The sequence below is a fragment of the Mauremys reevesii genome, linkage group 18, assembly GCF_016161935.1.
Source record: "Mauremys reevesii isolate NIE-2019 linkage group 18, ASM1616193v1, whole genome shotgun sequence".
NCBI classification, from domain to species: Eukaryota; Metazoa; Chordata; order Testudines; family Geoemydidae; genus Mauremys; species Mauremys reevesii.
In genome coordinates this window covers 137559-158512 of record NC_052640.1, presented here as the reverse complement: position 1 = coordinate 158512, position 20954 = coordinate 137559, and the positions used below count along the sequence as shown (strand labels likewise).

Genomic DNA, 20954 nt, shown 5'->3' with positions numbered 1-20954 from the left:
GGTAGGAGGTGTGGCAGTGTTGATTGCATTCAGCTGAAAATGTAGGGAAGTCTCCTTCTCCAAAACCGGATCTCATAGACCAGGTGTAGTTAATAGATGCACCATGGGCCAAATGTGGACTTCCAGATGCTTTTGAGTGGACCCCGAAATCTCTTTATTTACTTATCATTATTGTTGTTTTTTATTATTATTATTTTCTCTGGAGTCTGGACGTTGGTCACCCTGATTTCAAGGACTATGTCAGCAATTATATTTTGTATGAATGGGTCATCTCATAGCTCCGTAGACTCATTCAGGAAGAACAATGACTGCACTCACCACAGAGCCATTTGTCTAGTTGTGTTGATTGAGCTGCATGTTTTCATACATGACACTGTGCTCCAGGCTGTGCAAAGCAGTTCTTATCAAAGTCATAGACATCCACCCTGACAGCCTGGCACCATGTAATGCTCAAAGATCGAGTCACAAATATTTCTTGGGTGCAGATTTTGTTTGAGCATCTTTAGAAGTGTTTCATCTGCGCTCCATGCCTGTCGTTGCTAGATCTTAATTCATATGCAGAATTTGTTTTGATAAATGGGTCTCAGGTATACAAATTACATAATCAGTCCATCTCAGTTGATGATAAATCAAAATCTAATGACCCTCAATACCAGCCAAACCAGCTTGCACTAAGACTTCTGTGTGGGACACCTGGTCCTGCCGTTTGGTGCCCAGTAGTCATTGTAGGTGTCACAAGTGGAAACTTCCAAGCTTTTTAATGTGCCATTGATAACAGGTCCATGTTTCACACCTGTAGAGCAATATCACGAGGACAACAGCATTATAGATTTAGATTTGCATCTGTAAACAGATTCCATGTTGCTTCCAGATTTAGTGATAAAGGCAACCATATGATGCACTGACTTTCTCAATTCACATATCCACTCTGTGATTGATTTGCACTTCATTGTTTAACATGCTGCCAAGATAAGTAAACTGTTTGGCAGCTTGGAGTGTGGTATCTTCCAAGCTTATTGACGTTTCTCGAGAAATTTGCTGAGGAGCTGGCTGGTACATAGCTTCAGTTTTTGTTCGGCTGAAGGTAAGACTAAAGTATAAGCAGCCTTAGCAAAGCAGTTCGTAAGATCTTGTTGTGCTGCTTCAGAGTGTGCCATCAAAGGCGAAGTCATTCCCAGAGAGCAGTAAAGTGTTGCTTTAGGAACTGCACTCTTGATGCGTGGGCTGCTTTTAAAGAGTGAGATATGAAATAAGATCAGGATGTAAGGATGTTTTCAGATCCATAGGTTACTTTACAAATCTAGCAAAGCAGAAAACCACTGCTTGCTGTTGTAGGCAAAAACACTGCTAATTCCAGAGTTCCCATCCAAGGGACAGGGTTATTTCAGAATATGTACAAAGTGCCACACCCCAGTAATCAGTTGAAGATGGCCAGCCAATGAACTGACTGAGTATATACAGACAAGGCTGTACACAAACAAAAGCAAAGACTTAAGTCTGAGTACATTCTTTTATACCCAAGACCTTGTATCAAACACCCCTCTCCTCTGATCTGATGTTTTATGACCAAATACAAGATTCTGCCTTACATTGTAAATTGTATAACATACCTATTAACAGTGACAAAACTATCAATCTTAATGTTTGACAGAGACATTGGGGACTTCCTGTGTTTACCCTGATTTATATTTGGCTGGGTCATCATAATATTGCATTCTTTCTTCATCCTTGGAACCTCATACCCAAATCAGAGGCATTCTAAGGAGTGAAATAACAAGATACTTAGTAAGCCAAAAACCTTGTTTTGCACTTCTTCCCCAAAAAAGGATAATTCAAAGATCTGATGAACCAAACTAAACTAGGCCTACATTTATACTGAGTATGCATTTGCTTCTATATATTACTAGCTCATATATGATACATGTGTATGTATGATCCATTAAATACACTTAGGCCCTAACCATTTTACATGAGAGGTTCACCAAATCATTGTCTCACATCCTTACACAGGAAATACCTTTGAAGAAGCTCAAAGGTGCAGAAAATGACTTCTAACCTCTCAGCCTCCATCCGTGTTAGTGCCATAGTGAAAGGTGCCCGGCTGCCATCTCCCCTATGACAACACTCAGAGGAACTATGGAGGAGAATGAATCAAAGAGCGTGGCCCAAAGGGAAGGGACAATTTAAAATCTCAGCATGAAGTTAGACACTGGATTAAAAAAAAGACACTGCCTTTTTTAAAATGTTCTTCTCCTCAGATAAAAAATACACCCTTTGTTAGACATGGAAAAAATAAAATAACTGCTGCAGTAACTCAATGCAGCACGTGCACAGCAGTCAAGGATGCACTGAATGTGGCCCTTGGGAACACTGTCAGACAAAGCTCAAAATTAGCTAGAACTGTTCGGTGCTGTTGGAGGTAGGCTAGAGGCTTCAGAGGGAAGAGTAGCTTGAGAGGAGGACAGGCTGCAACAGGAAAATGAGCTCAACAGGGTTGCTGAGCATGAAGAGGCTCACCATATGAATCAACAAAAAATCTCTCCAGCCACTATGCTCTTAGTTATTGTTAACAGAGGTTGGTGGCTTTTCCTCCCCTCTTCCAGCAAGGGGCTGGGAATTGACCTGATATGTAGCTAAGCCAGAAGAACTGTGTGGGTTGCGAGTATTCATGCTTTTTTAGGAAGAGTCCTCTAATTTTCTTCTTTTCCCCCAACAGGAGTTGCGGGTGATACCCTGCACTCACAGATTCCACAAAAAATGTGTGGATCCCTGGCTGCTGCAGCATCATACTTGCCCCCACTGCCGACATAACATTATAGGTAAGTGTTGCCCCTCAAATGCACACGGAAATAGGGCCATTTCTGGACTTCTCAGCTCTCTGGATAAAGGGGAAATTGTGTATTTCTGTACACTCCTAGGAAAATCTCTTCTGTGATTGGTCTGTATTGTAATACAATCCTGGTACTTCCTTCAATTATGCCAGCTGGTAATAGAAGTCAATTAAGTATGTTTCTTTGAGAGTGACCCCATGTCCTAAAACAGCCAGAACACTTTCCTACCATATTCCTGGGCACATGCCCACCAGAGGGCAGCATCTATCAGCCTATAGAAAAGAAGCACAAATAAAATTCACCCAAGTTCACTGTATTTATACGGGGAAATACAAAGAAAAGCAAATTAATTAAAAGCAGCTGGTATATGGGAGGGAGTTGTAAAATTCCTGGATTCCTCTGTGCAGTGACATAGAATGTGGTTCTTTCATTGACTTGAAAACATTTTCCATTTAAATAATTTGTAAGAAGAATGAAAAAAGTTGGGCAGAGGTGAGTGTTACTAACTCAGAGGGCTGGGAATGCTGAGTAGGCAGCATCTGCTTATGCAGAGGAAGAAGCTGGAGTCACTTCTCTTCCTCCCGTGGCCAATAGACCCAGGTGTTTCAAAGAACTTCTGGGCACGTGTGCTTGTGTTGATTGTGTTACTTCTCCAGAGCAGGCTGGCACTTTTACTCACTGTTGCAGTCTGCCAGGTAACAAACCCTTAGCAGAGTGGCTGCATTTCCAGGACACAGTTTGTTTTTCTCCCCATCCAGAACAAAAGAAGGGAAACCCAGGCCCGGTATGTTTGGAATCCACCAACCCAGTGCGCAGCCGGCAGCAGAGGGTGATTCTTCCAGTTCATTATCCTGGCCGAGTGCACAGGACCAGCCAGATAACTGCATATCCCACCCGGACTAGCATGGACCCCCATGGAAATCCCATTACGGTACTTACAGTGGACCGGCATGGTGAGCAGAGCCTGTATCCAGCACAGTCCCCTGCTTACATCCAAAGTTACCAGCCTGTTCACTTGGATCATGCCTTGAACACACATCGCTGTGGCCTGGAGCACAGAGCTTATTCTCCAGCTCATACCTTCCGAAGGGCCAAGTTCAATGGACGTAACTTCTCCAAAGCAGCTTGTTTTTCCCAGTATGAGACCATGTACCAGCACTACTATTTCCAAGGCCTTAGCTACCCTGAGCAAGATGGACAGCCTCCAGCTGGCATTGCCTCAAAGGGTCCCTCCCGTGCCTTCCAGCCTGGTGGCAGCATGCTGTTCCCTCCTGTGGTACATGTAATGCCCTCCTCCCACTTGGAGAGTGGCAGCACCTCCAGTTTCAGCTGCTATCATGGTCACCGCTCAGTGTGCAGTGGTTACCTGGCTGACTGCCCAGGCAGTGACAGCAGCAGCAGTAGTTCTGGTCAGTGCCACTGCTCCTCCAGTGATTCCATGGTTGACTGTACAGAGGTCAGCAACCAGGGGGTCTATGGGAGTTGTTCCACCTTCCGTAGTTCTCTGAGCAGTGACTATGACCCTTATATTTACCGCAGCAAGAGCCCCTGCCGAGTGGGGGATGCTGGTGGTGCAAACCGAGGGACGATCGTTCTCCTGGAGAGCCCCCATCAGGACGAGCTTCTGGCACATGGGCACGCTGTGATGGGTGCTGACTGTCGGCCTGTGCCAGCTTCTTCCTCAGGGGACCAACTTTCTAACTGCAGCATGGAGATGAACTACAGCAGTAATTCCTCACTAGAGCACAGGGATTCAAATGGCACTACCTCAGAGGGAGGCCTCGAGGCTACTCCCAGTGCTGCCTTGGATGTTAAAAGGAACTGGAAAGGTCCAGAAGTAGCAGGACCTCTGATGGAGCAAGCATGTGCTTGCTGCTTTGAGCTCCAGCACTCTGCCCTGGAGCCCACCAGTGGGACAACAGACTGTGGTGCACTCTTCTTGGGCTCCCCACTTTGGGGAGGGTGTGGCCCGGGGCTGGAGCAGCAGCCAGGTAGTTCCCCAGGCTTGTACAGTATTAACTCAGACCACTTGCATAGGACAGATGGGGTGAAATATGAGGGCTTGCCTTGCTGCTTCTATGAAGAGAAGCAGGTTGCCTGTGGTGGCACCAGTAGCAGTGGAGGTGGTGGCTGTTACACAGAGGACTATGCAGTGAGTGTACAGTACACACTTCCTGATGAGGCCTTGCCAAGCTGCTATAGGGGGGTGCGTGACATAGGTCAACGCATTCCTATCATTCCTGAGGACAGAGACAGTGAGCTAGTCCTGCCAATAGAGTGCCGAGGGACCCACGGAGGCTGTACTTCCTGGGATGGGACGCCTGAAATGGACGCTCATCTACACCGCCAAGGTCTAGGAGAGCTACAGGAGGAGAGGGAGGTGTGCTACCGGGCAATGTCCTTCCTGCAGCAGAACTGCTCTCGGGACGAAGAAACGACGATGCTCTTTCACAACCCCACTCTGAGCTCCCAGGAGGCAGCAGCAACCACAAAAACTGCAGGTAAGAGTCAGACATGGTTTTTCTCCAGCACCTTTCAGTCTCAGAGTATGGTGAAGAGAGTGTCATGTCGGCTGCACTGGTGTTCACAGAGATGGTCCACACATAATGAAAGTTACAGCTCATGGTCTGGAGAAGTGGAACTGCAGATGGTTCCAGTCTATAATCTACATTTTTACAAAAACTGCCTATATTAGCCTCTTCTCCTCAGAAAACATCCTCCATTGTTCCCCTGCTACAGTTTCATTGGTGGGAGTGCTAATATGCCATCTAGCCATGCTCGTAGCAGCTCTAGACACCAATGGTGAAAACACAAGTGGCTGCTGGCACCTAATCTAAACTAGGGCTCTCACCATTGCCACAGCCAGTGGCGCTGAACCTGTGTTAGAAGCAGGGAAACTCGGGGAAAATGGCCAGTGCAGAAAAGGCCAAAGTGCCATGCATGGGATAGGTGAGGAGACTGGTGACCCTGAGGAGGATGAAAAGGGGTGGTGGAAAGTCTGGGATGGCCTCAGAGGAGAGTGCATGGAAAGGGAGGGAGGTGCAGGCCCCCTGATGCTTCAGAAGCATGTGTGGGAGCGAGTCTGGACTGGTGACAAAGTAATTAGTGGCAGAGGAAGAATCACCACTTGGGCTGCTCCTTCTCCTTCCCCAACCTCTTTCTTGGATGTGCCTGCGTTGTCTAATAATTTCTTTTATCCCTTCAGGCTCTGGATCTCACCCCCTGGAAAGAAGCCAAATGGGTGACTAGGCCTGGCCAGACTGCTACAGATAGACAAGGAGAACTTTTTATGGAGACTCCAAATTATGCTGGACTTTCTTTCAAACTTTTTTAGCTTTGACAAACACACAAAAGTGGTAATGTAGAGAAGCCCCCCTCTCCCAAGCTGGACTGAGCCTCCCCTCCATTCCTTGCCAGCTTTGTGCCTCCTTCAGTCCTGGGTTTATGTAAGTGAACAAAACCCATGCAGAGCAGCTCTGAGCTCTAGTGCTATTTTTATACTAGTGACAAAAAGTGTTCTTTAACTATATATTTTTTTAAAAACCATTGTGCCAGCTCTTGCTGGCAAGTGACACTGCTGCATTAAACAAAGGACAGTATGTATAGATACTAGGGCTGTCAGTTAATCACAGTTAACTCACATGATTAACTCAAATATTAATCGCGATTTAAAAAAAAATTGTGATTAATTGCAGCTTTAATCACACTGTTAAACAATAGAATACCAGTTGAAATGTATTAAATATTTTGGATGTTTTTCTACATTTTCAAATATATTGATTTCAGTTACAACACAGAATATGAAGCGTACAGTCCTCACTTTATATTTATTTTCATTACAAATATTTTCACTATAAAAACGCAAAAAATAGTATTTTTCAGTTCACCTCATACAAATACTGTAGTGCAATCTCTTTATTGTGAAAGTGCAACTTACAAATGTAGATTGATTTTTTTGTTTATATAACTGCACTCAAAAACAAAACAATGCAAAATTTTAGAGCCTACAAGTCCACTCAGTCCTACTTCTTGTTCAGCCAGTCGTTAAGACAAACAAGTATGTTTACATTTACAGGAGATAATACTGCCCACTTCTTATTTACAATGTCACCAGAAAGTGAGAAAAGGCATTCGCATGGGACTTTTGTAGCCGGCACTGCAAGCTATTTATGTGCCAGATATGCTAAACGTTTGTATGCCCCTTCATGCCTCGGCCACCATTCCAGAGGACGTGCTTCCATGCTGATGATGCTCATTTAAAAAAAAAAAAAAAAAAAAAAAGGTTTAATTAAATTTGTGACTGAACTCTTTGGGGGAGAATTGTACTTCTCCAGCTTTGTTTTACTCACATTCTGCCATATATTTCATGTTATAGTAGTCTCAGATGATGACTCAGCACATGTTTATTTTAAGAACACTTTCACTGCAGATTTGACAGAACACAAAGAAGGTACCAGTGTGCGATTTCTAAAGATAGCTACAGTACTCAACCCAAGGTTTAAGAATCTGAAGTTCCTTCCAAAATCTCAGAGGAATGAGATGTGGAGCATGCTTTCAGAAAGCTTAAAAGAGCAACACTCCAATGCGGAAACTACAGAAACGGAACCACCAAAAGAGAAAATCAATCTTTTGCTGGTGGTATCTGACTCAGATGATGAAAATGAACATGCATTAGTTCACACTGCTTGGTGTCGTTATCAAGCAGAACCCATCATCAGCATGGACGCATGTCCTCTAGAATGGTGGTTGAAGCATGAAGAGACATATGAATCTTTACCGCATCTGGCATGTAAATACCTTGCGACACCAGCTACAACAGTGCCATGTGAACACTTGTTCTCACTTTCTGGTGACACTGTAAACAAGAAGTGTTAGACCCGCAATAGAGGTCTCCCTATGGGATGGTGAGCAGACAGATACTAGACACAGTGTTGGTATATAATACTCTAAATGCTCACAAACCTTACTCACTCGACATTCACATCCCAAACATACTATACCAGAGTCCAAAGGTCAGAATGGTCCCGCTAGCCAATCGAGATTCCTTCCATCCACATGATCATAAGCTGTGGGGAGCTGGTGAAAACCACATCTATATCCACACGGGGCAACTTTTTTTGCAGAAATCATAGGCAACCATTTCTAGTCCATTCCATTGCGTCACCGGTTCTTTGCCTTTGTTTAGTAGGCCTTCCACCCACACAGTTCCAAAGAGACAATTCTGGGTGGGCTGCCATGATCTCAGGCATGCCACTTTCTCCAATTCTTACACAATTTTATATCAGTCCAGCTGGTGGTGTTTCCTTTTCTGCTGATTCTCCGTATTTTTCTTGGAACATAAGATTGTTTTTGCACAAATAGTTGTAATAGTTCTTGACCTTAAGTTCCTGCTTTGGTTGCCAGCTTACAATGCACGTATTCATGTCAAGCACATGCCATTCATACCAAGCCTCGATAACATATTACATGGATATATGAATCATCATGTATATAGATAACAGAATAGAAGCGGGCAGTATTATCTCCTGAAAGTGTAAACAAACTTGTTTATCTGAGTGATTGGCTGAGTAATAAATAGGACTGTGTGGACTTGTAGGCTCTAAAGTTTTACATTGTTTTATTTTTCAGTGCAGGTTTTTTGTACATAATTCTACATTTGTAAGTTCAACTTTCATGATAAAGAGATTGCACGACAGTACTTGTATTGGGTGAATTGAAAAATACTATTTCCTGTTTATCTACAATGAAAATATTTGTAATAAATAGTGAGGACTGTACACTTTGTATTCTGTGTTGTAATTGAAACCAATATATTTGAAAATGGAGAAAACATCCAAAAATATTTAAATTATATTGTATTCTATTGCTTAACAGTGCAATTAATTGTGATTAAGTTTTTCAATCGTTTGACAGCCCTAATAGATACTAATCTCTCCCTAAACTAGTGCAGGCCTTTGATGAGCTCAGGGCTATACCTACCTTAGAAAACAAGTCAGCACCTTGAGTCAAAACTAGTCCAGGTGGATACAAATGATTAAACAATTCTTGGATGCTGCCCTGTCCTCCTTGTGGCAAATCTCAGTGGCAAGTAGGTTTTAGAATCTTTAAGGGGTGGGTGGAAGATTGACATATGGAAGTATTTTTGGCCCCATCTCTTACTCAAACAGCTTGGCTGCTAGGGGTCTGCATACAAGGTCAGCTTTCCTGAAGGAGTGCAGATGTGAGCTCATGTGGAATGCTTCCACTGTCACCTGCTGATAAAGAAGTTAGGACCTTTTATGCCTTCAGGCCTGTGGAGCAATAGGGAGCAAGTGACTTGCTACCACATCGAGTGGCTGCGGGGATAACAACTTCCCACAGAGAACCCCAGCATTCCTACTGCAGTTCTTCAGGAGAAACTCGCAAGAGAAACTAGCACATGTAATGATGTATTGCTTGTATGATATTTGTGGCTTGTTTTGGGTCAGTTGAGGAAACACTTGGATGGGGGATACTGTCTTGTTTCCTTGGAGACTGCAAATGGATAATAATAGAATTAGTGCTTTCTGTCAACTAGCACATCTTGCATGTATGCACATTCATGGGGTTTTAGTTCCCAGAGTAAAGACTGGGTAAACTTGCTTTAGCCATTGTCTTTCTTTGCTGGAAGAGATGTGGTTGATGTTGCTTCCATAGAGCAGTCTATCTTACAGGATTCGTTGGCCCATTCAGCTTTGCCTGTGTTCATGCCTTTGCGTACAGAGAGCACTGCATACCCCTTAAGTTTGGGCACATAGATCTGTTCACGTTTTTCTTATAGTGGGGAAGTTTTGTTACCATGAAATAATGCACATCATCCCTTCCAATAGCAATCGTTTCCTGTGGAAACGGCCTCTTCTGGATAAGAGGCCATGGCTGTCATGCTGTGTGACTGAGAACACAGTATGCACTTTTCTGCCGGTCTGGTGTACTCACACAGCAGGGATTTTCTTAAAGGGACCCTAACTAGTTTGTGCCCACAATGTAGGTCTTGTAAAATATGATTGGAAATGTTTTCATTACATTTAAAAAAAATAAAAAATTAGTGAAGTTTATTTTAACTAAAACATTACCCTTTGTGGGACAGCATTGGGCTAGTCATGGGAACCAGGAAAAGGATTCTAATCAGTCTTGATGGATGTCCTGGATGAATTGGGGAAAAAAAAGAAAGAGCTTAAATAATACAAAATAATTTGGATTTTTACATTTCTTTTCACTTCTAATACTCTACAGTGTTCCCAAAAAAACCACTAGGAAGGATAAATATATTTAAAGGAACGCCTGTCTCTCTCTAAATGAGTAACCATGAGTGTAGCTTTTCAGAGACTTGGTATGTCTTGCAACAAGATACAGGAGCTGTGCTATAAAATTAAAACCCATTACAATAAACATATTTCCTATGTATAAAGAGGCAGAAACCAAGCAATATCTTCTCTGAGTACCAGTGACATGGTGTGTTTGTGGGAATGAAGCTGTGGGATTTTATCAAATTTTCCACTTTGAATACACTCACCTTCCTTCCTCCCCTCCCTCCCCCCAAAGAAATGCACTATAGAGGAGGTATGGTTATGATCTTGTATTTACACATCTTGGGTGTGCTGAGAACCACCAAGTCTTTGGCCACTCAAGATACTTGGCATACTGTAACTAGCATAGATTGAGGTACGGTAAAACATGGTGTAAAATGTCTATCTGAATGTTTTGGTTCATGTGTTCCCATCCACATGGGTATGGTCTTACTCAGAAGACCTGGAAATGCCAACCAATCATGCCACTCCCTCCCTGCAAACCATTTTGTAGAAATACATTTTCTTTAGTTCCCATTTCTGATCTTGTTACCTTCTGCATTTGCTCATTTTCACTGCGGAAAGCCCATTGGGACTAATGTGTCTGCAATGTCACATAGTATCTATTGTGGCTAATCAGCCTATTTTAAAACAAAAATGCCTTTCTGTTGCTTAAATAAACTGTTGCTGTTGTGTTGGGCTCAGGAGGCACTATTTAAAATGTTTAATTAAAATATTCTGTAGCACTTAAAAATGGTTTTGTATAAACTTTGATGTAAAGATTTGTAATAATATAGTCAAAGGGCTCTTTCTCCATTACCATTTTTTTTACTGTTTTAAAGGCTAGGAAACAACTTGTGTATATTCTGTATATGTATAGCAGCACATTTCATTTATGGAAATATGTTCTCAGAATATTTATTTACTAATATATTTATCTTAAGCCATGTCTTATGTTGAGAGTGTGTGACATTATTGGAATAATCATTGAAAATCACTAACATGAGGCCCTGTAAATACATGATAATTGCACACACAGATTTTACAATATTTGCTGACCAAAAAATGATTTAAAGCAAGTCGTAGTCCTCTACAGTTTTGTAACAAAGTGTACAAATGTCTGTTAAAACAAAATACAGTTTTATCAAGTATATTTTGAAAATTGTCGTGTTTTGTGGGGAAAAGCTGATTCAGTGTTGTGCCTCTAAAGAAAATCCTGGGGGGCTGCATGTGAAATACTTTAAAATAAACTAAGCTTTCACAGGAGGCCTGTGAAAGTTCTACTTGACCCATGTGAAGACAGGTTTAGTAGTACAACACTTAGAAGCATGTATCTCAGTAGAAGTGTGTGTAAATGCCTCTTTCCAAGCTGTCCATCCACCATTAAACTCTCCTAACCGAATTCCTTTCTTAGACTCACTTTCCATGATGTCCATAAGAAGTGACCTGATCATAACTACTATGAACTATTGTAAGTGAATAAAAACTCTCCATTTGCCCACCAGGATGTAGATATGACTAGATAAAGTAAAAGTGATCTTTTCAACCTTCCTCCCTCTAACCCTTCCTCTTACTGTTTGGTGCCCCTATTCATGGGCCTTATCTGGTGTTAGATTTATAAGCCCTTTGAGGCGAGAACTGTCAGTCTACCTTACTGTAAAGTGCCTAGCATATTTTTGCATACTCTAAAATAGTAGTTAGTTTAACCCTGGCACATGCTTACCTACAGTATAAAGCCAACTTACAATATGACAATACACTGCAGTACACTGAAAATAGAGCAGTTATTCGAAGATTAAACTAAAAACAATAGCTAAAATGTTTTCAGTGTATCTGTCCTGGAAACATTCACTGACTGCTGATCTTTTCTAGCTCTTTTTTGTTGATTTTTCCTCCTTGTCTCACTGTAGTCTAACTACATAAAAATTAGGTTAAAACAGTCTTAAATTAGCTATACTGGACCATGATAAAAGGGCAATGATAATCTTGGGTGGGGATGAAGGGAGAGACACATGTTAGGCCTGATCTTTGCCAAACTTGAACTGTTTAGGCTGAAGTTTTCAATGCAAAGTATTTGCCTCAACCTGAATTTATTTTGGAAAACTTGAGTCAGAACAGTTCCAATACTTTCAAGAATAAGGCCAGTGAAACATACCTTTTGCCTAGGTTAAAAAAATAATTTAGATTCCCCAAACAACTGAAGGAAAGGGTGAGGTGTATGCCTTTGTAGGTAACCTCCTCATGCCATCCTCTCCAAAAACAAGCTCAGTCTTGAAACAAGTTAAGATATTTTGCCTTCAAAACTCCCTTTGGAAGGCTGTTCCAGAATCTTCATCTAATTTCAAGACTCAGCTTGCTGATGGCCAATTTATATCCATTTGTTCTGGTGCCAAGGAGACTTTGGAGAAATTGGCCCATGCTCATAGTCTATACTCTCCCCGCAGAGTCTGGGTTTCTGCCTTAACCAACAAGCAGCCCAGTCTGTTAATTTCTGTACAAATGCAGAGGGCTATTATCCCCCAGTCCATCTTCCTGCTCTAAATGTCTATGTATAGGCCCATCCCATCCAAAATGGCTGCCTTAATCACATCATAGTCTCTTGCTGGTACATTACTGAGAGCCATATATGCTCCCTGTGCTTCTCCAGTTAAGCAGGGTGCCAGCCCAAGAGCCCACATTGTTCTGTCCTAACCAGCTCCTGCTGTGTCACCCTTTTGAAAGTACTAAAAACATATCAGAGTTGTCCACAGGCTCCGTTCTGCAGAGACCTGCTCCTTGTGCCCAGTTTCTGTTTCCAATTGCAGGACTCTCAAAGCTTTGCTGGAGTTGTTGCTGAACCTGGGCTTGCTCCTTTATAAATTCCTGCAGGCTGTTTTGCTGCTTTGCCTGCCAGGCAAGCAAAGACTGTTTCTCTGCGTGGTGGGATTGTTGGAAGGCTACAGGGTCTTCTACAGCTCTTTGCTGCTCCACCAGCCATTGCAGCATTCCCTCCAGCATCCAGACTGCCAAACCTCTCTGACAGGTTCTCCATTTGCAAAGATACAGGCAACTTCCAGACAAGCCCCTGAGTTGTGACAGAGTGGCATGCCCCATGCATGGCTCTTCCACAAACACAGACCGTGCTGACACCTTGCTTGTCAAATACCCCTCTGTAATTTATGTACAGTGTTTTAATCCTCCACCAATGCATAGCAATGTTTCTATACCGTTACGCTGTGTCTCAGGTTTCCAACCCATTCCCCAAAAGGGGTGTGGGGGGGCGGGGGAGACAAGTTGGCTCTACTCAGAGGACTCTTCTAGCCTCCCCCCCCCCCCCGCCACGTCTTCCTGTGCCCTTTTATACAGATTCACTGTTAATGGGCTTAATTGATGCACCAGCCCCAATCTGGCTTGTAATCAGGTACACATCTGTCCAGTTAGACCTTCTCTAGGGAGAACCTAATTAATACTAAAAGTGACTAGAGTGCTGGCCCTTTAGTCACAAATGGTGGTAAATCTCTCTCTACTGGAAATACCTTGCCTAATACATCCTAGGATTGCATTAGCCTTTTTCCTGGTTGTATCACATTGGTCACTCATAGTCATCCTGTGTTTGACCAGTACCCCCAGCTTTTTCTCCTACTCTGCTTCCAATTGGTAAGCTCCCAGTTTATAACAAAAATTCTTGTTCGTAGTCCCTAAGTGCATGAACTTGCATTTTGCACTATTAAATTTCATCCTATTTCTATTACCCCAGTTTTCAAGGTTGGCCAAATGTAGGATATTCCAGTCCTCCTCTGATTGGCAATACCTCCCACATTGTGTCATCACAAATTTTATTAGCACACTCCCACTTTTTGTGCTAAGGTCAGTAATTAAAATGTTAAGTAAGACTGGTCCCAAGACCGGTCCCTGAGGAACTCTACTTGTAACTTCCCACAAGCCTGACAGTTTGCCTTTCAGTATGACTGGCAGTAGTCTCTCCGTTAATCAGTATGTTAACAACCTTTTGATTCCCATCTACTTTAATTTCCCATGTGGAACTGTATCAAATGCTTTACTGAAATCCAGACAGATTAGGTCTACTGCATTTCCTTTGTCTAGAAAATTAGTAATCTCAAAGAAAGAGATCAAGTTGGGCTGGCACAATCTACCTTTTGTAAAAGCATTTTGTATTTTCTCTCAGTTACCGTTTACCTCTCTTTATTTACACTCTCTTTCAAAATTTGTTCTAAGACCTGGCATACAGCTGAGGTTAAACTAATGGGTCTGTAGTTTCCCAGATCTCCCCCTGCCTCCCCCCTTTTTCAATTCTGCAATCATAAGGCATGATCTCAAGTTTATGGATTCATTAAAAATCCAGCCTATTGGGCTAGCAATTTAATGTGCCAGTTCCTTTAATATGCTTGGCTGGTGATTAAGTTGCTTGAGTTTGCCACATCTGCATGTAAGCCAATTTCTGTTGCTATAGCTTTGTTCCCATTAGCCATGCTGCCACTGCCCCCCAGCTCCTCATTAAAAATGGAGGCAAAGTGTGTGTTTAAGTGTTGACCATTCCCAGATTATCTTTAATCTCCACCATGTCCTCCGCAATGTTCCTGCTAATTTTTCCATCCATGTGCGGAATACATTTTATTTTGCACTGAGGTATGTGTGGATATGCACTACCAGTAGAAACAAAAAACCTAGATATATATATATCTTTAAAAAGTTACCATAGGCATAATTATTCCAGCTGGGACAAGTTAGTCATTTTTAGAACTCACTACTCAATTATATTTGTGTAAGAGAAATAAAAATTATGAAACGCATAAACCAGTCAAAACACTAAAATAACACACTTTGAAATAATAATTAGAGAATATATGTATCAGAGGGGTAGCCGTGTTAGTCTGGATCTGTAAAAGCAGCAAAGTATCCTGTGGCACCTTATAGATTAACAGACATATTGGAGCATGAGCTTTCATGGGTGAATACCCACTTCGCATTGCAGGAAGTATCAAGTAGTAACAACACAAATATGTGTTGGAAGGTGGGTGGGTGGGTGTGAGAGAGAGAGAGACTGTGTGCTCTGGCTGCTGGGGAAGTTTCTTTAAGGCACTCACTAAAAGCTCTCCTGTGTCCTGACCCCTGTCTCCCCTCCCCTGCTCTGTGTAGATGGGGTACATGGGCAGGAGGGAGGGGAGAGAGAGAGCGATGGTGTGAGCAAGGCACTCACTTCACTGCCCGGAGGCTCCTTCAGACCGCAGCAGCTCTCCTGCTTGAGTCCTGAGCCAGTCTGTCCCCTCTCCCCTGCTCTGCAGAGATGGGTACAGGGGTGGGGGAGGGGGACACCCTGACATCAGCGCGCACACACACCTACTCTGCGCAGCCAGCAGGAGGGTACTGGGAGCAACTGCAGGAGCAATGTGGCTGCAAAGCAGTGGGAGGGGCACCTGAACACACGCTGCCAGATGTGCATGGCTCTGCTAAGCAAGTGGGCGGCATTTGAATCTATCCTGGGCAACCATCCAACTGCGCAGCTTACAGGGAACATAGGTCCTCAGTGGGCTCACTTCTTGTTTCCTTGTTTTCTTTTTATTATAGGGCTAGAGAACCTTATACGTTGGTTTTACTTTCCTTTGCAATGTCCAGCTCTGTCTGGCTTTTGGAAGTTCTCACTTTATCCCTGTACTTTCTGACCTGCAAGAGGTAGGTAGCTTTCCTTGCAGAGCCATTCCTTCCATGCCTTGTGGGCTGTCTGATTTTTCTTTACAACCTGTTTGAGATGCTTGTTCAGCTGGTTTGGGCGGTAACGCTTCTGAGTCCCGTTCTCGTCTCCTCCCCCCGCCCCCACTATGGAACTTTGACTTAAAGTAATTCCAAGCCTCTTCCACATTCAGAGCCTTGTTCTTCATACCAGTCAACTTCCCTAACTAATGCCTGTAATTTTTTTTTAAGTTTGCCCTTTTGAAATCAAGGATCCTAGTTGCAGACCTATTTTTGTTTAGCCTTCCATTTAGGCTGAATTAGCCTAAACTGCATTAGCTCCATTTAAATTAATTCAGGTTAATCGATCATTATGTGAACCCAGGTTGTCCTTTACAACAAGGTCATCTATTAGGGCAGGGGTCTGCAACCTTTCACAAGTGCTGTGCTGAGTCTTCATTTATTCACTCGGATTTAAGATTTCACGTGCCAGTCATACATTTTAATGTTTTTAAAAGGTCTCTTTCTATTATATATAAACGATAATATAACTAAACTATTGTTGTATGTAAAGTAAATAAGGTTTTTAAAATTTTTAAGAAGCTTCATTTAAAATTAAATAAAAATGCAGAGCCCCCCAGACCAGTTACCAGGACCTGGGCAGTGTGAGTGCCACTGAAAATCAGCTTCAGTGCCACAGGTTGCCTACCCCTGTATTACGTACTTACTAATAAATCTAAAATGGCATCAGTACTTGTTGGTTCATTGACTATTTGGTGAGGAGATCTGTCAGCTATCACATCCAGGATGTTGGTCCACCATTATTATTAGCACTTGTGCTCCAATCTATAGATGGGAAATTAGTCTCCCATAATCACACAACTCCCAGTGGCATTAATTTTATGATAAATATTAATGAGGCTTTGTGCCATATCCAGATTGGATCCTGGGGATCTATGGTAAACCCCATGCACTTTTCCAGGGAAGTCTCTGGGTCAAAATCACTTTGGGGAAGAAAGCTAACAAACATTACATTTAATCCTTTCCATCGCTTCTAATTTCTTTACAGGCTTACCTCATAATTTATATGCAATGTTTACTTCTAGGAGAATTCTGTGCCACGGTGCATGTGCAAAATTCATGCCCCCCGCAGATTTCTTTGCTTCCCTGCAAAAAAAAATGACTTCCTGATGGGGAAGCAAAAGGAAGCCTCAAGAGCAGTCATATGCCCCACCCCTGTAGTGTGGGCGTGGCATTTCAGGTGCCAAGAGCATCTGGTGGAGCAGTGTAGTGAGGCAGCCTGGCTCCCGGCTGCACCTGAGAGGGCCGAGCCAAAACAGCTGCTGCTGCAGTGGGTGGAGCCACTGCTGCCTGTCCCGTCCCGTCCCCCCCCCGGAAGTCAAGGGGCGGGACAGGAAGTATAAAGGCCTGGCCCCAGCGCTTAGTTGCTGCCCAGCTACCGGAGAGGACAGACACTACTGCCCGAGCTCCTGCTGGACCGAGCCTGGTACCCTGAGGAGCCGCCCGAGCGTCCCCCTGACCTGAGTCCTGAGGAGCAGCCCGACCTAGCCAGCCCTCCGCACGCCGAGGAGCCCATGGTGTGGGACCCCGTTGAGGACACCAGAGATGAGCAGGTACCCATGGAGGGGGAGATGGGAAGTAGCCCGGGGGTAGCTGACCCCAGTCTAGCTACCGCAGATTTCGAGCTGATGTCGGTGTGTTGCGGTCAGGACCCCACCGACACAGCTGCAGACTAACTGCTGCTGTTAGGGCCCCGGGCTGGGACACAGTGGAGTGGGTGGGCCTGTGTCCCCCCTGCCACCCCACCCATGGGTGGCAGTCTCCCCCTCACCCCAGCGCTCAGGCATAGAAGTCTGGACTTACCTGTTGTGCGTCTGCTCAGCCCCTGCCTGAGGGTCTGAGCCCCTGAACTATTGTTGTCTGCTCAGCCCCTGCCTGAGGGTCTGAGCCCTGAATGGCTGTGTGGTTGCTCAGTCACTGCCTGAGGGTCTGAGCCCTGAACTGCTATCTGTTGCCCCGCCCTGACTGAGGGCTTGGCTTAAGGTACTGTTTATATTACTCAGCCCTGCCTGAGGGTCTGAGCCTTGAGCTACTGCTTATTGCCCCGCCCTGACCCAGGGCATGGGCTGCACTGTTTGTTTACTCAGCCCGGCCTGAGGGCCTGAGCCAGTGAACCGCTGTTTGCTGCCTGCCCTGACCTAGGGCTTGGACTTTAGAGACTGAGCTGTGTACTGAGCTCCCGGCCGCACCTGAGAGGGCCGAGCCCCACACCGGACCGTCTACAAGCAGTAAATCAGTGGGGAGTGGGGGGAGCTGGGAGGGTTGGGGATGTGCCTATCCTGTGCTGGAATCAGCTGCCAGTCCCTGGGCTGGGAGTGAGGGAGGATGGGACTTTCTCTTCCCCTGCATGAAGCATCTGGGGTCAGGGCTGGGTGTCACCCATCTCCAGAAACTTCCCCTGGCTTCAGGAAGCTCCACACTCCTTTCCCCCATCACTCCTCAGCCACAGGGGAAGGGGGGTCACTGTATGGGTGACTGTTCCCCTATCTGCCCAACCCCCATGCATCTGGACACTCCATACCCTGACCCCCCCCGCTCACTAAGCCCCATCCCCCTGCACACAGAACTCCCTCCACTGAGCCCCTTGCACCCAAACCCTACCCTGCTGAGCCTCACTGCCTGCATCCCTACCCCCACCAAACCCCTCCCCGTACAACCAGACGAAACCCCCTCCCAGTTTCATCCCCTGCAGGTGGATCCTCACCCTGCTGAGCCCCCTCCACTCAAACCCCACCCCAATGAATCCCAACTAGCTGCACCCAGACCCCCCCAACTGAGTCCCATTCTCCCATACCCAGACCCCCCGCTGAGCCCCAACCACCTTCACCCGGACTCACCTGCAGCCTCCTATTGCCCCTGCACCTAGAACCACCCCCCAACAAACCCCTATGTATCCAGATTCCCCCTGCATATGGCCACCCCCACTGAGCCACCCACCCCTGGCTTGCCATACACAGAACCCTCTCACCCCACACCTGCATCCCCTCACACTGAGCTCCTCCACACTTGGAGGGACAGTTTAAAAAAAGATTTGACGAACTAAGGAACTAAGGAAACGCTTTTTGTGCTCGGTTAATTTAAATTGAGATGGTTAAAAGCAGCATTTTTCTTCTGCATAGTAAAGTTTCAACGCTATATTAAGTCAATGTTCAGCTGTACACTTTTGAAAGAACCATAATATTTTATTGAGAGTTACAAACATTTCAGTTACGACCAACGTTCATTCCCAAGATGTTTGTAACTCTGAGGTTCTACTGTGTTTTTAAATAATAGTCTCTATTTTTCCTCAAAGTTGGAACATGTACTTAAAACAATTTAATTAACAAATTAAGCTAGTTTTTCAAGCAAGAGGTACCTGTACTTTTGCCCCCTAGAATATGAGACCCTTTGATTATAATAAATGAGCTACAGCATAATGTAAACTTACACATATCTTTACAAACACAGTAAGTCACACTTAGAGCCCTAAAGAGCTGCTGATCCCTTTGAAGGAGTTATTAGGGAAAGAGGACAAAAAGGCACTGTGGGGGGAATTCCAAAGAGATTCCAACACTACAATTAGTTCTTATATGGCTAAGCAGCTAGCAATGTCACATTTGGAAGGTTGCCCTTAAGCAGAATGCCTATCAGATGCTAAGGTGCCAGCATTGCAGTAGGAGCTCCTATTATGCTGCATTATGTGGAAATCTGTCACAGAAAATGTGTCAGATATCATTTTACTACTGAATCCATACATCAGAGGACATTCCCATCATGTGCCATACCCATTCATCACTTGTATGTTGGATCAAACACCCTCCACGTCACTGGATGCCTGCATTTTGGGAGACAATGACTGAAAGTACTGGCATAATCCTGGGAACCATATCTCAGGCAGCTAATGCAATATAAATGGTCTCACAGTTATAAATGAGAGGAGAGGTTAAGAGGGACACTGTCCATTTCACTTCAAGGAGGGGGGAGGGATAGCTCAGTGTTTGAGCATTGGCCTGCTAAACCCAGGGTTGTGAGTTCAATCCTTGAGGGGGCCACTTAGGTATCTGGGGCAAAAATCAGTACTTGGTCCTGCTAGTGAAGGCAGGGGGCTGGACTCAATGACCTTCCAAGGGTCCTTCTAGGAGATAGGTATATCTTCTTACCTACTGTGGTTACAAGCAATAACCCTAGGATCTCTAAAAGACATTAGAGAAAATAAGCAACATCCTCTCATCAGTGTGTAATCATGTTCATTGTTACCCTGTAAAAGCAGCATCCGACAAAATGAGTATTCACCCACAAAAGCTCATGCTCCAAAACGTCTGTTAGTCTATAAGGTGCCACAGGACTCTTTGCTGCTTTTACAGATCCAGACTAAACACAGCTACCCCTCTGATAATTGTTACCCTGGACAGTCAGTCAGTTTTGCCTGTTGCTTGTCTGGGTCTCTTGTACAGCAAAAGGAGATAACATTTAAAAAAACAAAACAACAACAGTGAAGCATGATTTCAAAATGTTAAAATTGGTAAGTATGCTTAGGAACAGGTATCACGCTACAAACTATTTAAACACAGTTGTGGAAACTGTCTAGAGCTAATATTGATAGTCAGTTTCTTTAAGAAAACAAGGTTTCTATAAATTAGAAAAGAGGCTAAATAGGAATGCAATTTTCGCCCTCCACAGGCAAGGTGGTAGCTGCTTCCTTCATGAACTAGCCAGTCCATAGTCTTGTAAGCTTGGATGGGCAGAGAAATAGCACTTTACAGCTACCTTGAAAGAGAGCGCTAAAGAGAATAATGAATGGATGAAGCACAGTGTGGGGAACCCATGCTGGAGAGAGAAAGGGGTGGCTAAAACCAAATAAATTCCAGCTGTAGTTACTGAACTCATGTCCTTAAACTGCTCACACATCCCACTAGCCTCAGTGATGGAATTAATGCCCAACTAGACATGAGTGGCAACTCAGCTTATAGCTTTGGTATTGGTTTTCTTTTGATGTTTTTTTCTTTTAATTGCATAGTCCTCTGAAAAGCTAACCCTCCAAAGCTGACTTTCTAAGGGCTGGTTAGAAGCAATACATCAGCATGGTTAACAG

General features: G+C 44.1%; 1 protein-coding gene and 1 long non-coding RNA gene across 4 annotated transcripts in view; both read left to right on the top strand.

Annotated features, from left to right (window-relative positions):
- The window catches only part of ZNRF3 (zinc and ring finger 3), a 183194-nt gene extending 176648 nt beyond the window's left edge, over window positions 1-6546 (top strand). For all 3 annotated transcript variants that reach the window (XM_039505811.1, XM_039505812.1, XM_039505810.1), the window contains 3 exons: window positions 2717-2819; window positions 3590-5332; window positions 6037-6546. In XM_039505811.1, the coding sequence (XP_039361745.1) occupies window positions 2717-2819; window positions 3590-5332; window positions 6037-6080 (1890 nt within the window). In that variant the 3' untranslated portion in view covers window positions 6081-6546. The remainder of the gene's footprint in view (window positions 1-2716; window positions 2820-3589; window positions 5333-6036) is intronic.
- A 10731-nt stretch (window positions 6547-17277) lies between these two features.
- The window catches only part of LOC120385936, a 28506-nt gene continuing 24829 nt past the window's right edge, over window positions 17278-20954 (top strand). Inside the window, exon 1 of the long non-coding RNA XR_005589430.1 lies at window positions 17278-17436. This is a non-coding gene — a long non-coding RNA (uncharacterized LOC120385936). The remainder of the gene's footprint in view (window positions 17437-20954) is intronic.